The following is a 24544-nucleotide window of genomic DNA, read 5'->3' on the forward strand; positions in this document are numbered from 1 at the left end:
AACTTCACTACTTTAATTTGACAGATATAGTTAATAGTTGCTTTTCAGATTAAGCTTTAACATAAAAAAACACATAATAAACTAATATAATATATTGCCTTGGTAAAGATTAAACCAGTGGTTGCCAACCTTTTTGCCTTGTGACCAATTCTGGGAAAGCAGTGTCTAGTTGGCCCCTTGTCACGAGGTCAAATTATTTATCTCTCCCACCCCCCCCCAAAAACAATTATTTCAAATGTGTGTAGCAGAACTTTGTTTTTTCTTCTTTCTTGCTTAATTAATCATCTCACAACCCATCAGATTTATCTTATGACCCTTTGGAGGGGCTCGACCCCTAGGTTGGGAACCACTGGACTAAACTAGGTGACTGTATGTAAAATAGTTAAAATTAGCTCCACCTCGACTAGCTACAACAGTAAATACTGTTTACACATTGATGCATCAGTAATAACAATCTAATAATAAAAGTTATAATATCACACACATTGGCCTACTTTTACTTTTAATACTTTAAGTACATTTTGCTGAAAATACTCATGTACTTTGACTTAAGTAAAGGATCTGAATACTTCTTCCACCACTGCCGTGGTACAACATGGCTTTTATAAATCCATGCAGTCACTTGGAGGCTGTGAGAGGCTCACTAATTGATTTATTATGTGTGGTTTAAATTGAACCCAGTTCCAAGTCCATCAATTCTCCCCACAGTTTGCATCTCAGTCTCCCAACAGTGACCTCAGCTGTAAAATATTAGATGTCATCATAATAAGGAAGTAATGCAGATTTGAGAAACTTGAGGGAGTATTAGATGCGCTTGTGTGTGTGTTGGTGAAGGAGAGAGACAGATAATTGATGATACTTGTAAACTTACTAATGCTTTATTTTACAGGTCTGTAATTTCCTAATAATTGTGTCATTTTGTCACTAATTATCAGGAAAGGTGGAATTTCCTTGAAATAAATGCTCAATTTTAAGCAAAGTAAATATGAATTGATTCATCATTGATTTACTTATTTATTTATTATTGTAAATTAAACTCTATATATATGTTCAATTGTGTGCTTGCCTGTTGACAAATTGCACTTAAAGACTCTTTAGGCTACATTCACAGTTAATTGGAATTAATTCATTGGAAGTGTACTACTTAAACACTGTCTCTCTATGTTCCTCATCATTAGTACCAAATTACATAGTTCTTTACTGGAAACGTCTTGGAAGTTATTAGGAAATGATGTAGAAATAATGAACCTGTAAGGAGTGTTTGCCCAGTTTAAGAAGTGAGCTGTGATCTTATGTTCTACTGAGGATACTGAGTTTGATCCAAGGCCAAAAACTTGGACGTTCAGTTCAATGTTCAGTATGAATTAATGCTGGATTATGGCATTACAGTTTTTAAAAGAAATAGATTCGCACACACTAAACACGGTGTGTATTTGTGTCTGTCTTGTGTGTAGGGAGCATCATCCGCTGCATGCGCCGCCTGGAAGAGGTACTGAGACAAATGTGTTCTGCAGCCAAGGCCATAGGCAACACTGAACTGGAGAACAAGTTTGCTGAAGGTAAGGAACATCAGAGCGCTATTAGAGCTGAAACGAGTAAGCCATTAGTCATTCAACAGGAAATTAATTGCCGATTGTAAAGGTGGGGTATGCAATTCTGAAGAAATCCAATACCATGATATAGAGTGAATAACGACGCAGCAAAAAAATCACTGCTTTCAGCCTCTCACATGTGAATATTAGCTGGTTTTCTTACTCTGCTGTGATACTTTCTGAATATCTTGGTTTTGGACTGTTTGTTGGACAAAACAAAACATTTGAAGACTTCATCTTGGACTCTTGGACACCCGGGATGTTGTGACAAGACATTTCCTGACCTTTTTATAGTCCAAACGATTACTCGAAAAAAATAAATTGGCAGACAAACCAATAATGAAAATAAACTTCATATGCAGCCCTAATTACAACCCCACATTGAATGTAAATCTCTGCTCCACAACCTTTTAATTAAGTTTTAGACACGATTCACCCATGTGATTATACAATCATGTGTTCATACCAGTGTTTATACCACTAACTGCAAGATGTATTTTGTTAAATTCTTCTTTTCTTACTAGATGAAACACTACTGAAACAAATGTCTCTGTTTGGAATTAAACTTTTGATTTGTGAAAGTTATAAATTATGTAGTTAAATGATTAATTTACTCTTTAATTTCTGTCTCTGCAGGCATAACGAAGATCAAGAGAGACATTGTATTTGCTGCCAGTCTCTACCTATAATGACCTTAAAGCTTCCCAACTGGAGGATAAATGCTGTTTTTCACCTTTAGTTATGATCAACCCCCGATGGATCTCCTGGCCTCTTGTCTCACATTTGCCACACTGGAGTCAAATATCATGCTGTTTATTCCCAAAATGTTAAATTGGCTTGCAATTGGAAAAATAATCCATTCATCGTTTAAGATCACTTTTCTGATCAGTTTTTTCATCACGTCGGCTTACCTGAACTTTGTGACGTCCTGTCGAGTCACATTATCCACGGGGAGAATTGCATTATATAAATGAGTGAAATTTTGTCGGAGGGTGTAAACATTTTTCATTTTGGCGAATGCATCTATGTGGCCACAATACATTAAACATTCATGCTTTTATTATTTTTGCTTACATGAGCAAGGTGGTGCATAATGACATAATTTTGATATATCTGAAAAAGTAAACAACACAAGTCATGCTTTAATTCTACGCGACAGCTCATGACATAATATATCAAACACTTGTTTCATTTGTGTTCATGTTAATAAGTAAAATGGCTTTATTTTTCCTTTTTTTCTTCTTATTTTAGACATTTGTACATATTTGTAACATTTTTTCAATAAAGTCTGTATGGTGATTTGTTTTTACATACAGATAATACAAAAGTATACTGTTGTCTGTTCACTTGACGTTTATATTATTTCTTAGATACACAGGGAGCTGTGATAGCAGCAGTAGCAGTCCAGCAAAGGCAACACGGGACTTAAACTGACCGTCTACTCTTCAACTCTCTAACCAAACACAGGATACAAGTCAAGCTTCCTCCTCGACTACATTAGGTTAGACGGTTGGAGAATAAGACTGCAGTGGCTGTGGCCTGGAGTCATCGGCTCCAGATGTGAAGCAGTGTCGCCTTTTGGTCTAGGATCAGCTTTAGCCTCCAGCACGTTCTAGCTTTGAGAAGCAAACATTCCTCTTATAATTAGCCCTTTAATTAACACTGGACTTAAGGCAGCAGAGTTCTGAGACTCAGTTGTGTCTCTGGGTGCTGAAGTCGAGCTAAAAACTGATCCTAAATCAGATCCTTGAGCAGACTGACTCCAGGTCAGGAGAAGCACAAAGCAAGGTTACATTCACAGGTTTCCAGCCCTCCTCTCTCTCCCAGCAGTGATCAGACCCTTTAGTGGGTGCCTGCAGTTAAGTCTTCCCACTGGCTCAGTAGAAACATGCTAAATGGTTCCTGTCCTTACAGAATCTTTAGCCCCTAACCTACATCTACAAGGCTTAGACAGGTAGTCTCAACACTTTCCTTCCAGATGGAGAATTGGTGGACAATACAGCAAATTACCTAAAATTATAAAGTCTTAAAATCTCAACAGGCCTGAGGTGATGCTTCCAAAAGTTTCTTCTTGGTGATGCGCAGTCATCCATTTCCTTCTTTAAGTAAGAATCAAGTACACTATAAATCCATGCAGGGTGTCGGATGAGAATTTGCATGAGATGAAAGGCTAGAGAGCTGGGATCCTGGGGTGTGCGTTTAGGACAGAGCAGAGGCGTCATCCTCCACCTCTCGATTAGCTTAGTTCGGACTCTCGAAGTGGTTTTCCATTTGTTGGGGTCTCCTGCAGGGTTGTGTGTGGGATGTTCACCTCTGTAAGGGAATCTACACGTGGCTTGAAAAAGTCAGACACGAAGAAGACCTGCAAGATACAGGGAGAGGATTTTTTTTTTTTTTTAAAAAGGCATGAATGGGGCTTCAGTATTTTGTTGTTGTATTTAGTTTTGTCTTTAAATGCTAATCCTAGTGTACAGCCTCACTGAACAGCTAGCACGCTGTAAGACTCTTTTACATGGACAGAACCAAGCTAGCTGTTTCCCACTGCTTCCAGTCTTCCAGCTAAACATCGCCTGGTTGTAGTTTCATGTTTAACTGGTAAATATGAGAGTGTTATCAATCTTCTCATTTAACTATTGGCAAGAAAGCGAAAAATCTCTCCCTCACTTCCTGTCTCCACTATCTATCTAATAAAGGCAGAAAATGCCCCAAAATATTAATTTAAAAAAAGAAAGTGAGTTGGTGTATTTCCAAAAATGACAAACTATTCCTTTAAATGTAAAGTAAGATTAAGACATATCACTTACCACCAGGATAGCCATGAGGGCACCCTGCAGGAGACCAGTCAGCACATCGCTCCAGTGATGTTTATAATCGGACACCCTTGACAATCCTGTGAACACTGTGGCAGCAATCAGGAAAAACTGGATTGTGGGTCTCAGCAGTCTCGCCCATTCAGCTTGGAGTCGGGCCTGCAGGTAGAGCTGAGAAACACAAAGGGCAGGCTTTTAAAATAATACAGTAGAGCAGCTATGTTTAGAGTCACATTGTATAATCATTGTAGTAGGCAGCATTCGTGCAAGAGTGGCAGGAAAGTGAGCAGCAGTGATTTGCAGATGACTCCGTGTGTTTCCATTTCCACTTCCATTACCACACTAGAGACAAATCTATCATGCAGGAAACTGTTCCTGAATTAAACAAACATCCTCTCTTTTTATTTCCCCAAACTAACAGCTCTGCTATTTACTTCCTCCTGCGTCTTTTAAAAGGGGAGAAAATCTCCAGTAGGCCACATTTCACTTTGTCAAACTGACCTTGAAATAATCAATTTCACCGATAGAAGTAATCAGTACAACATAGGCTGTTTAATCCATAATCTGATCTGATAAGTAAATATCACACCACCTCTGGAGCAGGATAAGTTATCATGTAGGAATCTTAATGCCATGTTCCATTGTGGCATAAAAAAAGACAACTTCATTGTGTTTGTATTAAAAATGGCGTTTCTGTTCTTTTTGTTTCATTCAAGGACAAACAAGCTTAGCTGCTTCATCCAGTTCTGTCATTTAATTGCCGGCGGGAGAAAGAAAAGCACTCTGTAGGTAAATGTTTAAATGTCAGTTGCTGTTTCCCATACTTTCCCAAACTTTCACTCCATTCAGAGGGAGAGAGCTTTATGCTGGTTCCAGGACCCTGTGTCTATTTATGTCTGCTGGTGTTGAATGAATCACCTGCCCAAAACGTTTATCAGGGCTGGGCAGTAAAATAAGCTCTGAACAAACACAACTGAGGGTACTGAAAGACGCTGCAATTCCCTGAGCACAACAGAGCCACTGATGATAACTGAAGTAATCTTGAAGCACTGTAGTTCAAAATTTTAGGAAATGCACTTATTCGCCTATTTTCTGAAAAGATCAATACCACTCTCATGTCTGTCTGTTAATATTAAGCTACAGCCAAGAGACTGTTTGCAGTCATTATGCTAAGCTAAGCTGCTTAGCTGCTATGCTAAGAAACAGCTCGCCTGGCTCTGTCTGAAGGTAACAACAAAATATGAGAAAACGAGATACAACGTGTTAATTAGTGAGCTTTAGAGGGGTTATCTTCGTACAGAGCCAGGCTAATTGTTTCTGTTTACAGTCTTTATGCTAAGTTAAGCTAACAGACTGCAGGCTGTAGCTTCATATTTACCAGGCAGATATGTAAAAATGACAAGTTGTGGTTTTACGGGGAGTTATGGGGAAGTCTCTGCACTCAGCCAAGAAATAGTCCAGGACATAACTTCCTGTAAGACCCCAAACTGGCATTTTTCCATTTCTGTTTTTGTATGGATTAACTTTGGAGAGAGCCAGACGAGCTGTTTCCCCCATTTCCAGTCTTTATGCTAAGCTAAGCTAACCAACTGCTGTCTGTAGCTTTAAATTTAACAGACAGACATGGGAGTGATATTTATATTCTCATCTATCTCTCAGCAAGAAAGCAAATAAGTATTTCCCAAAATGGTGGAGTGATCAATATCACCGTCACATTTGCTCAGAAGCTTGATATGCCAATTAAGATGACAACTGATTTTTAAAAATGTATTTACAGTTTAAAATAATTAGATAAGCGCTCAAGAACTTGCATAAATGTCTTATTCTGTAGCCTGCCTTTGAATACAGTGTTCCAGTAAATATTGATCCACATGATTGCAGATCAATATGTAACTGATTTAGGTACTTACAGCCAGGAACAGCATGCAGTACATGGAAAAAGAGGAGTGACCGGAGTAGAAGGATAGCCTGCAACGGAAAGACAAAAGCACGGATCAACACACACAAAAAGAAACAACAATGGGACATCTTGTTGTCTTAATACGTCTTTACATCCATTCGTCAGACACACAAACCCACACATCACCGCATCCTGGCACACCTTTATTTGGGGTTTATGATGGACTCGATGTTCTGTGCCAGGTAAATGTCTCTGTTAATTCATATTTGGAGGAGTGACTGAATGTTGAGGGATGTGGCGGACTGCAGACCCTCCAGTGTTTCCCCCACGCCTTAGTTACTTCCTGTTTACAATAACAGTGCTGTGTTTTTATACTGTTGTCTGGACCACGTCTACAGCAGCAGCCATGGATACACACACATACACACACACATACACACACTGTGTATTACTGCTTATTTGGTTTGCTATTCCACTCTGGCACTTGATGAAAGGTCAGGGGCTTCACGGTGTAGAATAAGATAAGATGTGTATTTCAGAGTCTGGACAGCAGTGTGGATCAACGACCTGCAGTTGCCGATTTGTCTGGATAACTTTGCAGGTTTGCAATTGACTTCAATCTCAAATATGGATTGATGAAAAATACCTGTTCTGGGGTTTTACGCTGCAAAGTTATACAACAGTAAACCTGCTGTACCACTGTAGACACTGGTTTAAAATAGTTTTTAGCCATGCTAGCACCACGGCTCTGGAAATAACAATGTTGGTCTGTCAGTTGGTCAATCGATCCACCACCAGACTCAAATATATCTCAATAACTATTGGATGATTTGGTACAAACATTCATGGTCCCAAGACAATGAAATTTAATAACTTTGGTGATGATTTAACTTTCCATCTAGCATCATCAACAGGTCAATAAGTATAACAATAAGTTTTCACTTATCTGGTGAAATATCTCAACATCTACTAGATGGATTGATCAGGTCAAAAATTTGAATTTGTCTAAAACTTTGGTTTATGACCAAATACCTGCAAAACTAATGATATTTACATCAGGCCCAGCTATACTTTGAGTTTAGTGCTAATTAGCAAATGTTAGCATGCTAACAAAACTTAGATAGTGAACTTGGTAAGCATTCTACCTGCTATACTTATATATACACAGCATGTTAGCGTTTAGCTTAAAGCACCTCTGTACAGCCTCACAGAGCTGCAAGCATGGCTGTAGACTCTGTCATTACAAAACAAACACTAATACAACCTGAGATAGCAAGAAAGTCAAATTGAAATGTAGTGTTCAGGGCTGCAAGCAACTAATGACTATTTTCATTAGATTCATCCGTTGATTGTTCTTCCAATTAATCGATTATTAATTAGTAATGAAATTTCAGATAATGGTGAACAATGCCCATCACAAAGCAATGTTTTCTGCTTGTTTGTTTTCTCCAACCAGCAGTCAAATATATAATGATAGGTTTTTATGATGCTTTGAGTCATTTAAGTTAATCGATTAATCAACTAATCACGTCGGCACGAACAGTGTTCGTCAGTGGACAAACCAGGCTGATCAAACACACCTTGGTAACAAAACCCAACTGGCAACTGCAATAATAATGTTGACCTCTGTGGCGTCACATTAAAACTGCAGGTCGGTAAGACCCTGTGAGGCCTCCACTCATTGTACATTAATAGAATCCATTGGGATGACAACTTTGTGTCTTATGAATTCCCACCTTACAAGAGAAGTCATAGTTTTCATTACACACACACAACCTTTCAGTATCTCGGGCATCTTTGCTTCTTAAATGCAAACAAACACACACACAGCTCTGACAGTAGGCCTCTTCTCTCATAGAGAAGTTAAACTAAGCCAAGGAAGAATCATATTACAGTAAAATGATCCTGCGCAGGATACCCCGACCTGCTCTCTGCTGTCCTGCTGCACTTATTAACTGCCACCCCAAACACACATACACACACATACATAGGAGTTGGAAATATAATGTGTCCTGACATTAATCTTAAAAGCCCCTGATATCTGCCTGATCCTTCTCTTGGCCTGCTGATAAATGTTTGTCTCATTATGCTACAGTTAAAAAAAAAGAAAGACTGCAGAGCAGTAATGCGTCTCCAGGAAATATCGTGCACCACACCCTGGTAAATGTACGGTAGATAACCCCAGAGGACAGAGGGGCGGGTGGGCATATTTCCACTCAGCTCCTAGACTCAAAGGCTGCAGCTCAGGGAAACTGTCTGTTCTAACACTCTAACCTATAAGCAGAATAACCTACTTTACCTTTAAGCCTCTGCTTCTATAATTACCGCTGGTCTCGCTGTAGGTGTCCTCTCCTCCACTATACTTCTTTCTGCTCTGAGCTGATAAAGGATATGGACCTAAATCAAAACACGCTTTACATTCCTACTATTACTCTCTCTGTATCTCTGGTCTTGTGTGCTGCAAATGGGTCTAACTGCATCTTGCCAAAAACGCTGCCTGATGTCATCTGTATGCAGATATTGACTAGAAACAAAATTTTGCTCAACTTCACAGGGGCATGCCATAATAGTTTTACCACCATTATGAATTACATCATTATTCATAGGTTGTTTGGTGACACATTTAACCTTTGGTCTTTGTACTCACACTATGAGCATGTTACAAAACAATGGAGAGCACAGACGTCAGATTTTGTTAATCTGTTGAGCAACAAAACAAGAACCTACAGTGCTACAAGTTCAAATGAGGAGCTAATTTCAACAGCAAAACATCTGAAATCATGAACCAATTTATTCATTCAATCATCTAGGGCTGCAACTAATGATTATTATATCATCCATTAATCTGCCGATTTACTTTCTCTATTTATCAAGTAATCGTTTTGTCTATAAGAAAATGTCAGAAAATAGCTAAAAATTCCTGTTAAAATTTCCCACAGCCTAAAGTGATCTATTTTGATAGCTTGTTTTATTCCACAAACAGCCCCAAACCCAAAAATATTCAGTTTATGATCACAAAGAAAAGCATCAAATCCTCACACTTGAGAAGCTGGGAGCAGCAAGTGTTGAATGATGACTAAAACAATTAATGGATTATCAAAATTGTTGCTGATTCATTTTCTGTCAATCAACTCATCAATTAATCAACTCTACATGCATCCATCCATTTCTGAATGCTATAAAAGAAACAAGTTTGGAGGTATAGCAACACCTACCTGCCCTCATTGGCCTTCATCGGGTCTCCAGTGCAGGTAAAGTCTTCAATATAAGCCCCTGACGAACAGTTGATAAGCCTCCAATCAGGTTTGCACACATCCAGGAAGTGCGGCCTGAGCCGGCCAATAGAATACTTGGCTATGTCGGTCAGAGACTGGCTCATCGCGGCACCAAAAAGGAAGGAACCGACGGCTTTGTAAACACAGGCAATATAGCTGCCGAAAGAGGACCTGGATTTTATGCGCTTTAGATAAACTAAAAGGCATTCGCCAAAGACCATCTGTAAAAGGAAGGGGATCACGGGAAGGAGGAAAGGATACAGAGTTAGAGGTTTGTACAGAAATACAAGACTTCAAATGAAAATTAAAGATGCAGCTGAAAGAAATCTACAACATCAGAGCCAGCAATATTCCCTAAAATACTGGATCTAAAATTATGAGTTTGATGTTAAAAAATTTCAGCCTATTACACCAATTTCACAAAAAGCTCTCTTGTTTGTGTAACAGCATCTAAAAGGATAGTTTGACGTTTTGGGATATACGCACATTCTTGCCGAGAGTTAGATGAGAGGTTTTGATACCGCTCTCATGTCTGTACGTTAAATAACAACTACCACTAGCAGCCAGTTAGCTAAGCTTAGCACACAGACTGAAAACTGGGGGAAACAGCTAGCCTGGCTCTGTCGGAGGTTAACAAAATCAGCCCACCAGCACCACTTTTTCTACGGATTAAACAAACAAGATGTAACGTGTTAATTAGTGAGAATTAATAGGTGGATTTTTTACCTTTGTACAGAGCCAGGCTAGCCATTTCCACCTGTTTCCAGTCTTTATGCTAAAGCTAAGCTAACCATCTCCTGCCTGTAGCTTCATATTTAACATATTTAATCTGGTGCTCAATAAGAAAATGAATAAAGCTTATTTCCCAAAATGTCAAACTAAAAAAGTACACTCTCCGTAACATTATAGAGGAATGCTCATGTTTCCACCTATTGAACCGTTCTGAGATAGTACATAATGTTGAAAGTATCATGGCCACAGGATGATGTCCACTTAAAATAATAAACACATATAATTTTGTTTGATCTAAAAGTTTAAATGAAATGCTTCTTGTTAGATCTCATAGTAAAACATTTTTGTGTATCTGAGCTTGTACGCATGTGTTCATACTGTATGTGATATGTCAGAGGAATGACTCATGAATTCCTCTTGTTGCAAATGTTGTGGTTCAGGTGCACATGGATGTGTAACAAATGACAGGGCCAGAAGGCTTACACTCACCTCACAAAAAGGGTGTTGACGGGCCCTCATCGCTACCTGTGTCTTTAAAAGCTTTCAATAGGAAAACTAACAGCTACTGTTCATGGGTCACCAAAGATTAAGGGAGTCTGTTTTGTCTGCTTTATTTAACTTACTGCAGTTAAAGATGTTTTATATTTTGGCTGGCATTTTAATTTTTTTTTAAGATAAAACCTAACATCTTTAGTAAAAGGATATTTTCCTTGTTTATATACTGAGTCTCTCTTGCAGGCTCTTTAAGTGCTATCACATTTTTTCAATTCCACTCAGCATCAAATGACCGAGGTTACCGCTGCGCTGCTTGTGAAGAGTTTCACATCTGCCATCTTTAGTGTCTTTCTGCAAACTGTTGCAGCAGCTGCAGACTAAATCAGGACTGGTAAGTTTCAAAATAAAAGTCTGCCTCAGGTCACCTTCAAATGTTACGGAGTTTTGAAAACTACAAAGTTTGAGAAAACATTTTCTACAACATGCAGTTAGCAAATAAACTTACAGTTAATGGTGGTGGTGGCTTATGCCTACATTATTTCAGAATAATGTATTTAGCAGCAGCCATGGATTAAGAGCAAAGAGAGACACTAAGAGTCTAAAAGTGGATCATGGTAAGCAGTAAATAAAGAATTTGAGCATAAAAGAGAACCGTTAGCAGAAAACAAAACAGATGCACTTACAGTGAGTATTGTGACAGGAATCATAACACCTCCTAACAACTGATAGGAAATGGTGTCTTCTTTATCGGGGTACTTGATTGAATCATCATTACAGAAAAAGCCTCGGTGGAAAGGTCTGTGTTGCACATTGAGTATTACAATTGGGAGTCCAGCTAGCAGAGAAGCAATGAGAGAAAAAAACAAGGGAAAAAAATATAGGTTACAAGATCATGTCACTGGGCCTCAGAGCCCTACCCATGATGCAGCACTGCGTGCCCGTGCAAAGCAGGAGAGAGGATCACACCAAGCGTTGCATCCCCTGAAGGCAGCAAGCACCATCCTCACCAACTTTCAGGAGTTAGGGTGCAAATATGAATGGTTAAAGTGTCGGCACAGCAACAAGAAAGTTAAATGCTGATAAGGAGTGGATGTTAACAGAGAAAAGTCAAACTTGAGAGCGTCAAAAATGCAGGTTATTGAGCGCTACTGAGAAGTCATCACTGTCTCTCCGAGGCTGTGATAAGTGCAACAGGTGTGTTTTATCATTGTGTTTCTAGATTGGCTTCAGTTCCCATGGTTGGATTCTCACCAACAAACCCACAGAGAGTCTCACAGACGCCCTTACATGACCAAAACACACGTTCTCATTCACTTCCTCTATGACATAGGGTGACTTGATGTTTTTTTGTCTCTCTTCCTTTAGGCAAATGAACACACTTCACCTCTCCCTAATAAATTCCCACATATTCTCCCTTCCTCACCTTCCTTTGGCAGACAGCGAACCACGAATTGAGTTGTTAGAAATTAGACTACAATAACATTTAAGACAGATAAAAAGTGTTACAGATTGAGGTTATGATTACTCATGGTACATAAAAGACTAGAGATAAATTACTGATACCACAAAGCAACATCAGATGGCAGAAACACACACACAAGGACGTCACACACACCAGCAGCACTCTCTTGCCTGTCGATCTCCAAAAACAATCGCTCTCTTCCAGAAAAGCATTCCAGCTATTTTAAGGAACAGTGGGACGCAGCACGCAGCCTGCATGTCTGTTGCACTAATTAACAACAGTGATAGAAAGTTCATCCAATAGATTTACATTAAAAACAAAATGGTTAAATTAAAAGCACAAAAAAAAGCCTGGCCTAACTTCATATTATCCATATTTTATTATATTTTTTAAAGCAGAAATTCTACACTGCTAATTCATTAAAGCCATGGCAAAAAAATTTTTGAATAAGATTGAGTTTGGTCCAAATGTTTACGGGTTGAACTGTTCATTGAAAATAATAAAGATGTTAGGAAACTTGATCTATAGGATGATTAAAATCTTTAAAAATGATCACATTTTTTTGCAGAAAGCTATAAATCGTGTTGTAGTAGCTGAGATATTGGTAAAAGAAATACGCTCTAGGACCATTTTGTGTGTGTGTGTGTGTGTGTGTGTGTGTGTGTGTGTGTGTGTGTGTGTGTGTGTGTGTGGACGCAAGAGGCTGATCTTATTTTGTATCAATTGTTTTTAAGTGGATATCCTCCTTTGCCTTTGGCTTTTGATACACAACTGTAAGAGCTGATGTTGGTGAGCACCTCCAATAACGTCACAAGCCTCACACTGAGGTAAGAAACAGTAGCAGAACTAAATAAAATATATTGTGCATATCTGGTTTCAATAACAAGTAGCTGCGCTATTGTGATAGCTACTGAACAACTTAAATTATTGTCTGTATTATTAAACAGGAAGCTAGCCATTGTGACTATATCCTAAATTAGGCTCTGACTTGGTCTTGCCGGCTCTATCAGTCCCAGCAGACCTTTCTCACAGCAGACATTTTGACTTGCCGTCACAGGAAAAGCACAAATGCTTTCCATGTAGGTGTGCCAGTAAACCAGCGTGTATCATACCAGAGCAGAGGCCATGTCACACCTTGGAATGCATTTAAGTTATTAGTTACACCTGCAGTTGACAAGTCAACATATTTGCCATGAGATAGGTTGTGAGGCTCTTGTCGAACCTGCCTTGAGTCACTCCTACTTACGCAGCTAATGGGCAGGGCAAAGCCCACGGTGTAGAGCACTGTGGAGGTGATAGTGCTGCTGTGGAAAGGGTACTTGATGCTGTCGTCGTTACAGAAAAAGCCCCTCTGATAGGGACGGATCTTACCCAGGTTAAAGGCTGCCAGAGGCAGACCTCCTGTGGACGGAGAGATCGGGAGGAAGAGGTCAAACAGGAAAAACAAAGCATGGAAGAGAAAGTGAGGGTGCCAAAACAAAGTGTTGAGCTCTTCAAATCTGTCATCTTTCAGATAGAAGTGAATGTGTGACGTTAGAGGACAATGGTGCTCTTTAGCGACATAACAAACTGTAGAAGTGCGTAAATATGTACCAGATTAAATTTTTAAATCTTTGTGACAGAATTGAGAGACCCCAACCTTTCTTGCAATCCAGTTACAGGATAAGGCTGGCTTTATTCTTATTCTATTTTTCGTATTGTCAGCAAATTCAATTAAAAGACCAAAACCAACAATGTAGTAGTCTCTCTCTCAATCCATCACTCAACCCCAAGCGCATTTGTTCCTACTGAAGATGTAAATCTTTAAAAACAGATCACAAATATATACTTTCATTATTTTTACCATCATTTATTTTACAGTACGATGAGCATGACATGTAAGTGGGATCGATTCACCCATGTTTATTATAATGGAGGAACATGTCGTCCAACGCAACAGTGTCTTTTTAATAGCTTTTGGACAACAATGGATCTCCATGGCACATAAGAATAAGCTACATCAGGCCACATAGACAACACTTGTTATTGGGATCAGTTCATTGTTAGTTTTTGTCTTTTTGTGAGATTTGTTCACAATAAGGAAGTTAGAAGTTAGAAAATATTGTCATATCCTTTGACACTGAGCCTCAGAAAATGTGCATTACTGAGCTCACCATTGTGAATTACACAGTAAAAACACTCAACCAGTGTGACTTCATCACATCAAAAAATGATGTTATCTTTGGGCAGTTTTTCAGCAGGGAGGATTGAGAAGCTTTTTTTGTTGGAGCACTGGCTCACACTGGTGTGAAATGAGCTGTGGACAAAGCTAAGCACTTCCTATAGATAAAATACCATAAAGATAACAGATTATGCTAATAGGTTTTGACAGTCCAAAGTCTGAATGTAATGCTGCTGTCATTTCTCTGTTTTCTTGGCCTGTTTAGCCCATTGTATAGTGGGGAAAAGACACAGTTGTTCGTCCATTCGAGCAGAAAATGAGGGTCTATTATCGAGCTGTAATGCACATTAATAAGCCACAAATGTCAGAGCTCGCACAAACACATGACACCACATGAAGATACACCTTCACACACAAACAGCCTACAAACTACTTTTTAATTCTATCTGGTATTTCTGTTCTGTCTGCCATTTCTGCAGCTGTTGACGCTGACAGCTGTCCCATCCCAAGTTGACTACAACAGCTGGAAATGCCAGAAAGTCGGGACAGAAACAAACGAGTCAAAAGCAGGACGCCCAAGTCACTTCCTGAGTTCAGTGTTACACTTTAACTTGTTCTCATCTCTATAACTGTGCAACTAAGGGACTTCCCAAGACAAACACACGGACAGAAAGATAAATGTGGGTGTTTTAACATGAATACACGTTGGTTCTTTTCCATTTAATCTTTTATCAAGACTCAGCCTGAGCAGCCTGCTCAGTAATGGTGTTAAAAAACAAATTAAATCAACTGTGTAAGCAAACCAGGACAAATACTGTATCCTCTCTCCCTGAACATTATGCACTTCAGAAAGTAAATATCTCAGTCCTCACATTTATCAAACCTTACTACATATATGTACATGTTTAGTGACATGCAGCGGTGCAAGACTGTTGGAAACAGCCTCAGTCTGGATGTTTGGTTATAATTTAATTGTCTGTGTCGTTAGCAGAATAATTAAGTTTGCTTCTGCATCAGTTATCCAAACAGCACACTGAGTTTGTACAGTCATACTGCTTCTCACTGCACACATGTTCTGCTTTAAGGCACTTACAAAATTATGCAATATAAAACAAGTCTGTAGTCTTGGAAGCCATATTTTAATCTCCCCCTCTACTCACGAAACAAACAACATTTGCATATTCATAGATTCTGGATTTTTCAATGAGGAATAAGGACTAAATGTCATTTTAAGGATTTAGAAATAGGTAGTCAGACACAAATTATTATTCCAAGCAGAGCATTTTTACATGTTTTAAAACATGTGTGGAGGGGACCTTTAAAACCAACAGTGTCTTAATTCTACAAGCAGCAAATATGTAATTTTAAGATATAATGTAGACTGTGCAAGGGAAGATATAACTTTATGAGTCATGGGAAGTAATAAATCAATCATAATTAGATTTAAAAGCAGTAAAGACCCAAAGACAATGTCTGTGCCTACACTGCAAACCTGAGAGCACTTACACGATGATTCATATAGTCAAATATAAAGACTTAACTGATATACTGCAGTTCACACATGCTTTAATCTGAATACAGTTTTAGGCCTGATATGAGCACAAGTAGCCGCATGAAATTATTTTAGACCTTCTGAGGGTAAGACGTCAGGTCACATGAACTAGGAAACTTAGGTGAGTCAGTGCTGGTGAGTGGGTTTAAATCATATTCTGTAAGGTAGTAACGCCAATTTATAACATAGTTTTTCAACAACACCTTGAATTAATGTTGGAAAACTCACATTTGGTGTAAATGAGTAAAAAATCAGGCATATATGTGGACTTAAAATTTTACTGTTTGAGATAATTAAACAGTAATCAATGAAACAGTGACTTTCAACTATGGAAACATTATATAATAGGGCAAGTACTTCAATATAAATAATATAAAACTGATTATAGGAATTATTAGTGTTATTAGTTATTAGTTAGTTAGTTATTAGTGAGTGCATCTAATGCATTATTACACATTGTTGCACTCAAGAAAATAGCATCATCATTAACCATAAGATGCCTGTGAGCATCTGGAGCAACTGAAAAGACGTCGGAGTGGCACTAATTTAAAACACAATGGAAACAAAGAGCATGTAATTCTTAATTGTATTGAGAGAAAATAAACTACAGCAACCTACTTATAAAGATACTATACAGATATCGCAAATATAAACATATTGTTTGATTAGTGGTATCATTAGAGGTTAAAATAAAACCGTTAAATTATCAGGCACACTCGTGGGCTACTGAACATTCACTACTCCCTTCACGTGATGGCAAGCTGGTAAATATCCGAACAGAAGGATTATATCAGGTCACAAATCGGCTTACATCAATAATAGCAGCAACAAACTGTCCACAGCAGTCAGTAAAATGGCATTTAAATACATACCCAGGACAAGACAGGCTATGTCTAAGAGGACAAAGGGGATTCCTCTCGCCTCGAACATGTTTGCTCTTGTCAGTCTCTGTCTCGAGTCGCTGGCTTGTGGTGCGTCCTCTCCAGTAATAAACACCAGGGGGGTGGTTGCTCCTCCTTGGGTTGTCGTTTGGGATCGAGGGATTCTGAGATCAGAAAAACGCAACAGCAAACCGTACAAAAACACAATGAAATGTCGACGCCCTCGTAAGGAACACACAGACCGCCCGGGTTGCAGGAAAGCAAAGAGAGGAGAAATAATGCGTGTCGCTGCAGCTGCTGCTGCTGTTGTTGTTGTTTAGGGGCGGTGAACTGCAGCAGAGCCGATAACGCCACAGGTCTCTCATGGTGATTTTGAAGCTGTTAAATAAAACAAACACTCGCTCTCACGGAGGTCCAGGTCATCTGGTCGGACACCTGTCCAGTGCCGACGCGTGTAACCCCGGTGGCGCACAAGCAGTTTGACGGACCCGGTAACGTCCAGAGGGCTACCGCGGCTGTGGGCCTGGTGCTGCCTTCAAGTGTTAGCGGAAATATCGGAAATACGAAGCTTAACCTCATTTGTGCACTCAGTACTTAATTAAATGTTGTGCTTTAAAGACAGCGACAGCGCTGTAAAAGACTCATTGCAAGTTATCGCAAACGCTTGATTGCAGTTGTTGCTGCTAAGGGTGGCCCAACCAGTTATTAGGTTTAGGGGGCAATCACTTTTTCACACAGGGCCATGTAGGTTTGGAGTTTATTTTCCCTTAATAATAACAACCTTCATTTAAAAAACTGCATTTTGTGTTTACTTGTGTTATCTTTGACTAATATTTAAATTTGTTTGATGATCTGAAACATTTGAGTGTGACAAACATGCAAAAAAATAAGAAATCAGGAAAGGGGCAAACACGTTTTCACACCACAGTACATGTAATGGTAGCCTTGCTGGTTGGAGAGCCCAGATGACAGTTTTGTCTGAATGAGTCTGTGCAGCATTTTTGTGGTTAATTGTTGTAAACCTCTTGCCATGTGTGTATTCCTTCACAACTACAGCACCTTATTGTAGTAAATAAAACAAAAGCTGCCAACCGTGTCTCTTGTTTATTTCAAAGGATTTGTAAGATTTAAACCAGAGCTACATTCCTTTTCAAATATGTCATGGTTCACATCTGATTTGATCAACTCTGGCATTACCTGCACAGTAAAAATGAATCACCCAGGGAATTATATAAAGCCACTTATTAACTAACCCTCAGAGGTCATTTATCCAATAAGAAATTGGACTAAATTGAAATATACTGAGAATACATCAAATTATACATTTACCCAATTTCTTAGATAATGTGATAATGTTTATATACACAAATCTATCTGTAATTTGTTGCCTCAGTCAGTATCTACTAATCTCAGTATGTATAGGTTTATAAGCAATTTAATTCTATTTATTTATTTATAAAGCGCCAATTCATAACAGATGTTATCTCATTGCACTTTTCATACAGAGCGGGTCTAGACCATACTCTTTATAATAATATTTACAGAGACCCAACGATATATATGTATATATAATGTATATACTGTATACATTTAGTTATCTGTGATGGTTAAAGTTACCATGGCGTGTACACTTCAGGAACAAAGAGGTCAGCAGTAATCACAACTGACATTGTTATTAGCTCACTGACCTCATCTAGTGCTTTGGAGGTTAAACTACAATAACGCAATTCTAAAATGATTCTTGAAATTGTGATGAATACCAATAACTAATAGCTCCAAACCTTCAGTAATGTTTTATAATATTTGTTTATATCACATAGACTCAGTTACCAGTTTTTTGGGTACACCTAGCTAAAACTAATGCAGTCTAATACAACAGTCCTGCAATAAATCCTACTTTCATGAAGGTTATAATGTTCAGGTTTTGTTGAAACAGTTTTAGAGAGGTGTTGATTTAAGTGTGCGGTCGACTTTATAGTGTTGGCTGCAGTTTGTGGTGCTGCTGAATTGTATTTCGTTACTGACAGGTGTTTCTATTATTTTGTCCACCCCACTTATATCAATAAAGGCAGGCTATTTAACAGAAACACCTCTCTGTATAATGTAATAGAGTTCAATGAGCTAAGCTTTAACAAATATATTTGATTATTTCACAATTTACACATCTTGTCTATTTATTTATATGATTATTTCATAATTATTAACACTTTGGGTCTCCATACTTTTGTTCTTCAACATGTCCTTAAGCACAAAATAAAGGTAAATGAAAAAAATATAGCTGATATTTATGTTTTATTACATGTATTTTAATGGGCTAGACGAGTAACATTTTATTATTCTCTAACATCTCTGTCTTACTTTCCACCTTATAGCTGGATAATACTTGATAATGACAGCAGATGACATAAACAAACACATCATAATAAAATATACACACAATGCACAAATATGTTTTATTCAACTCATTTACATGAAGTGAAAAAATAACTTGAAATGTAAAGAAATACATTTTTATAAGGAATGTTTCAATGGCAAACAAAAACATGATTCAAAAAGTGCCTCTTTTCACATCTTTGGTCATCCACCAAAAGTACAGCTCGCTTTGATTGCGTCTAAGGACTGAATAAGTGCTGGAGCAAGATTTATGGGAGATATATTAAAACAAAAATAACGTAACCATCGAGGAAGGAGGAAGGAGGAAGTTATATCTCTAAACCTATAACATCTCCAGTTTCTGTGACTGCTCAGTAACACATGTGATGTCACATTTTCTCTTCATTACTGCACTTTGTGTGTACATTTATGACAAGGTACACACAGAGTCACATTTGATTGACAGAAACAAAAATATTAAGATCAATAGTCTCATTCTGACTTACGTTAAGTCATCGTCAACGACAGGAGAGTGAACAGTATTACTGTCAGTCAATCATTTTTTTCTTTTGTTTATCCATTATGTGTCCACAAATTAGTTATGTGACAAAAAACACAAATAAGACTACATTATGTTTTATCTTTTAAATTAAACATTTTAAAAATAAACATATCTTTAGTTATATTTTGGGCTTAAATACATACATCACATACTTAGAAGGCTTTTGAGGAAAAAAACGTAATTTTACCGACAAATACTGTCATTCATAGCATGTTTATCTTTGACTCAGCTTCATTCTCACTGTTATAGAGGTGAATGGCCCACACATAATACTGTCCAGGCAAATGGTGGCATTTACAAAATAATAACAAACATAAATAAAGGAATGAAGTTTGCTGATCAATAATTTATTTAAAAAATATATGTTTTACAAGGCTCTTCCAGGCTTTAAGGAGTACTTAATTTTGTATTCACAAACATGTTGTTCACTTTCAGTCCACTAGGTGGTCATGTTTCCCTACATATAAAAACATGTAGGTTGGTTAAATTTTCCTTGGAGAGACAGTGCTCAGGTTTTATTTACAGAAGGCACACAGTTCAGAGAGACTTCAAACTTAGGCTCTATGTTTTCTTTCTGAAAGGTCTTGCTGCAGTTAGAGGAAGTTACAAATGAACATTAAATTACAGATGGATGATTCAAACAGGAGGTCAAAAAAAAGTCCACTCCAGTTGTGTAGATGGATTCCTCAAGCAGTTCAATCAGTTTTAATTCATCTTAATTTTATGTCGTCCTTTCTAGAGCATCAAAGTGCTCTGAGTCTTTGAAAAGTAAAACATCTTCACATTTTTTATTAAAGGAATAGTTCAACATTTTGGGAAATACGCTTATCTGCTTTCTTGCCGAGAGTTAGATGAGAAGATTGATATCAATCTTACATCTGTATGCTAAATATGAAGCTACAGCCAGGAGACGGATAGCTTAGCTTAGCATAAAGTCTGGAAACAGGTAAACATCTCTGTCCATAGGAAAAAAATCTGCCTACCAGCACCTCTAAAGCTCACTAATTAACACCTTAATTCTTCTTTGTTTAATCCATACAAAAAACCTAATGTAAAACAACTTTAGCTGGTAGGCAGATTTTTTACCTTAGCTAGCTGTTTCCCTCCGCTTCCTGTCTTTAAGCAGCAGCAGCACATAGTAGCATATCTCACAGCCCCATGTCTTATCACTCTTATCTCTGTATGTTAAATATGCAGCTAGTGAAGGTGTCAGAAGGTGAAAAAAGCTGCCTACCAGCACCTATAAAGCTCTAAAGCTATAAAGCTTTCCCCCTGTTTCCAGTTATTATGCTAAGCTAAGCTAATCACCTGCTGGCTCTAGCTCCATATTTGGCGTATCGGTCTTCTTATCTAAATCTCGGCAAGAAAGCGAATATGTGTATTTTCCAAAATGTTGAACTGTTCCTTTAAAATCTGATGTAGATCAGTTGAATTCATCGGCAGTATTTCAAATGACTTTCAAATGTCATTGCCGTGTTTATAATTCAACCAGCTTTAAGTCTTCATGTCTTCTTGGGGTTTGAGTTTTGCTGTTTTTTCTGTTTGCGGAGGTGAGCTTCGATCTCGTGCCTGAAGAACAGCATTCCCAGCTGGCCATGCGAGGCCTCATTCATGGCCTTGGACTGCATGCACATGCGGTACTGGTCTGGAGGGAGCTCATCAGCACAGTGTTTCTCATGCCACAGGTGGAACAAGCCTCGTGATGGTGCTCGGACCACTAGGAGGTTGCTATGGAGGTACTTTCTGTACAGGTGGACATCTTCGCCCCCCCAGCCTTTGATATCGATATCAAAACCTCCTAAAGATAAGAGAGCAGAAGGGGAATGCAGTATGATATAAAACTTAAGTATACCATCAGAGGAAAGTTTATGTAAAGTGGAGATTTTTGATATGCAAACATTTCTAAGCAATTAATCAGTTTTCAGTGCTGCGTTCACTGCCTCATAAAGGAATGCTGATTATGAATCCTGATTAGAGTTTACAGTATGTGATCATAATCAGTTTTCTCTCCATACTGGCTAATTTGTTGTTTCATGAGGGGGAGGTGAGGAACTTTTGGACTGATGCTGTGTACTGCAAAACAGTTCCTGCTGAGGCACGTTTAAACCTGCATCTTCAGACGTCTGAACTGCTCACGTCTGCTTTTCCTCACACGTTGTGTCTCTCTGCAGTTTTATTTTGATTATTCTCTCTGTCTCTGTCTACCTTTTTTAAACTCATGCTCCAGGGCTAAACAGAGATAACACAGGAATTTGGACCCAACAGACAAATTGTTATTTGTTTGTGTGTGTGCACTCATGGCCTAAATACAATTGCATTGTAATTTCTGTTGAACATAAAACTGCAGGACAGTTCGACATTTCGGGGAAACACACTTATTCGCTTTCTTGTCAAGAGTTAGATGAGAATATTGATATGTCTGTATGGTAATTATGAAGCTGCAGCCAGCAGCTGGTTAGCTTAGCTTAGCATAAAGACTGGAACCAGGCTAGTCTGGCTCTGTATAACAGTAGCAGTTTAATCTGTACAAAAACCAAAGTGCAAACCTGATAAGTTGTGGTTTTACAGGACGTCACTCCACCTGGCCAAGACATAGTCTCACATAACCCCCAGTTAATAATAATTTGTCGTTTTTATACGGAGTAGACAAACGACATACACAACAAATCCTCCAAATTAAATGACAAAATATGTTGCTTATCCGTACACATATAAGCGCTTTCTGATCTGACGCCACTATCGACACGACACCATTGTTTGTCAGTGCCTTCCAAAACCGTTGCAAAAATAAAACCGTTTTCCCATCTCACCCAGTCTCGACATACAACATGTTAATTAGTGAACTTTAGAGGTGTTGGTAAGTGTATTTTTTAATCTTTGGACAGAGCCAGGCTAGCTTTTTCCCCCTGCTTTCAGTCTTCATGCTAAGCTAAGCTAAGCTAACCCACTGCTGGTTGTAGCTACATATTTACTGTACAGACATGAGAGTGATCCTCTCATTTGTTTATTTATTTATTTGGATCCCCATTAACGTACAACAGCGACTCTTTCTAGGGTCCAAACAATAGAAAGAAATTTACTACATCAATTTCACGTGATTATGTAAATCAAAAGTAAGTGAAAGTAATATTACAAATATATGCATATACATGTTTACATACATAAATACATGTACTTGCATGTAACTCTTGGCAAGAAAGTGAATAAGCTGATTTCCCCAAAATGTCGACCTATACCTTTAAAACAGATTTCTGGTCTTCTTGGAGCCTTGTTTAACATTTCAGCACAGTTAAGTGAGACCACTTCCATGCTTGTGTGTGCGTGTGTCTGGGCCCTAAACAATAAACCACTTTGAATTTCACTGTAGCCTCTAATTGATTTCACTTTGGAGGGAAACTAAATTGATGTAAATCTGTCTTGAGAGCCAATATTCCTCACCTAATGTACAGATGGAGAGGACATGGGGCTATGAAATATGCTAATATAGGCTGCTGTGGCTGCTCAGAGCTGTTTCATGCAGAGTGATATAATAAAATCTCCTCCCAGTTAAAAAAGTAATGAAATATTGAATCATTTGTGTTCTGATGTTTTTCATATCCATTAAGCTATGGCACCATTAACATAGCAAAGCGCATATTTTGGTAGCCATCCAGGAAGCCCATTTTTACCCTGCATTATGTAACGCCTCTGCGCAGATAATCAACCCCCAAGAGCAACTGTTTATAAATTCCTGCATCCTGCAAGATGTTGTGATTGGCATGACTGCGGTACATGTTGTGTTGCAAATGTTGTTCTGTAATAATTACCTATGTTGATGAAGTCGGACCTGTATTGGCAGGTCATGCCGAAACCAAAGTCCCTCCAGAACCCGGTGTCTTTCTTGATCACCTATAGAGAAAAGAACCACAAGTCTTAGAGAGCTTACGAACAGAAATATATCAGCTCAACACACACGGGAGGCACTTCAACAGGAGCCCGCTTCTGTGGATTTGTACACTTAGCAGCTGGAGAGGGGAAATATTTCTAAACCTCCCCGTGATGTAGCACAGCACTGAGTATGATATTTTCCACAAGTGGCTTGCAGAGTGTTCGAAAAAAAGGAAAGGGAGAGGATATATTTGATTGGTGTGTGTTACCAGCTGATGCTCCACAGGTGGGACGTGTTCAGGACTTCCATAGATCAGAGTGGGGTTGTATTGGCTGAATAACACCGGGTAGAAAACCTGTTTACCTGAGAGGGAGCGAGACAGCGGTGTCAGACAACACTTAACCATCTCTAATTACATTTGCAATGCATTTTATCTTGTCATAATAACAATCTGATCAGTTGGAATTATAATTCAAGATATCTGTAATTGCATTCTGGCTAGTACGAACAATTCAGGATATCTCCAAATAGATTTCGACTAGTCAGAAATCCTTTTAAGATATCTATAATGACATCACAGAAATCATCACTCTGTTTATCACTTATCGGACTGATGGGATTCACATTATTGATGTCCACAATGCATTTATGACCAGACGTTAATTCAAGATATCTGTAATCACATTTTGACTAGTCAAAATTCTAATTTGAGGTATCTCTAATTACATTCAGACTAGTAAGAATCAATCATTGAGCTGTATGAAGAATCTAATTAGAAATATCTACAATTCAATTTTTCCTATCTGAAATGTGAATTCAAGATATCTCCATTTAAACTATGACTAGTCAAAACTTAAATTGAAGATATCTTCAATGTAGTT

The 24544-nt window shown here is 38.3% G+C and overlaps 3 protein-coding genes across 6 annotated transcripts in view; 1 reads left to right on the top strand and 2 right to left on the bottom strand.

Annotated features, from left to right (window-relative positions):
- mtrex (Mtr4 exosome RNA helicase) overlaps nt 1–2735 on the top strand; it is a 23747-nt gene extending 21012 nt beyond the window's left edge. For both annotated transcript variants that reach the window (XM_044174153.1, XM_044174154.1), the window contains exons 26-27: nt 1455–1559; nt 2229–2735. In XM_044174153.1, coding sequence (XP_044030088.1) covers nt 1455–1559; nt 2229–2281 — 158 coding nt within the window. In that variant the 3' untranslated portion in view covers nt 2282–2735. The remainder of the gene's footprint in view (nt 1–1454; nt 1560–2228) is intronic.
- On the bottom strand, nt 2634–17408 carry plpp1a (phospholipid phosphatase 1a). 2 transcript variants are annotated; one of them, XM_044174162.1, is made up of 6 exons: nt 16852–17408; nt 11488–11639; nt 9518–9798; nt 6313–6370; nt 4397–4573; nt 2634–3954 (listed from the first exon to the last, which is right to left on the bottom strand). In XM_044174162.1, exons 1-6 carry the CDS (start codon nt 16907–16909, stop codon nt 3829–3831), a joined length of 852 nt encoding a protein of 283 aa, XP_044030097.1. In that variant the 5' UTR covers nt 16910–17408; the 3' UTR covers nt 2634–3828. The 2 variants fall into 2 exon arrangements, with proteins under 2 accessions (XP_044030097.1, XP_044030096.1); XM_044174161.1 differs by lacking the exon at nt 11488–11639 and adding an exon at nt 13513–13667 and having other exon boundaries at nt 16852–17406.
- Nucleotides 17409–19299: 1891 nt separating this feature from the next.
- Nucleotides 19300–24544, bottom strand: part of csgalnact1a (chondroitin sulfate N-acetylgalactosaminyltransferase 1a) — a 36579-nt gene continuing 31334 nt past the window's right edge. For both annotated transcript variants that reach the window (XM_044174163.1, XM_044174164.1), the window contains 3 exons: nt 23932–24026; nt 23602–23683; nt 19300–21593 (listed from right to left, as the gene is read on the bottom strand). In XM_044174163.1, the coding sequence (XP_044030098.1) occupies nt 21298–21593; nt 23602–23683; nt 23932–24026 (473 nt within the window). In that variant the 3' untranslated portion in view covers nt 19300–21297. The remainder of the gene's footprint in view (nt 21594–23601; nt 23684–23931; nt 24027–24544) is intronic.

This window comes from Siniperca chuatsi, linkage group LG18 (assembly GCF_020085105.1).
Source record: "Siniperca chuatsi isolate FFG_IHB_CAS linkage group LG18, ASM2008510v1, whole genome shotgun sequence".
In the NCBI taxonomy this organism is placed as follows: domain Eukaryota; kingdom Metazoa; phylum Chordata; class Actinopteri; order Centrarchiformes; family Sinipercidae; genus Siniperca; species Siniperca chuatsi.

What these genes read in the sequence shown, in the direction of transcription:
- plpp1a (XM_044174161.1), bottom strand. Translation starts at nt 16,909, where the DNA reads ATGTTCGAGGCGAGAGGAATCCCCTTTGTCCTCTTAGACATAGCCTGT. An exon ending in TTGCCCTGCCCATTAGCTGC is followed by an intron (nt 9,799 to 13,512) that starts GTAAGTAGGAGT and finishes TTCCTTTTACAG; the next exon opens with ATGGTCTTTGGCGAATGCCT. An exon ending in ACTGCATGCTGTTCCTGGCT is followed by an intron (nt 4,574 to 6,312) that starts GTAAGTACCTAA and finishes TGTGTTTCTCAG; the next exon opens with CTCTACCTGCAGGCCCGACT.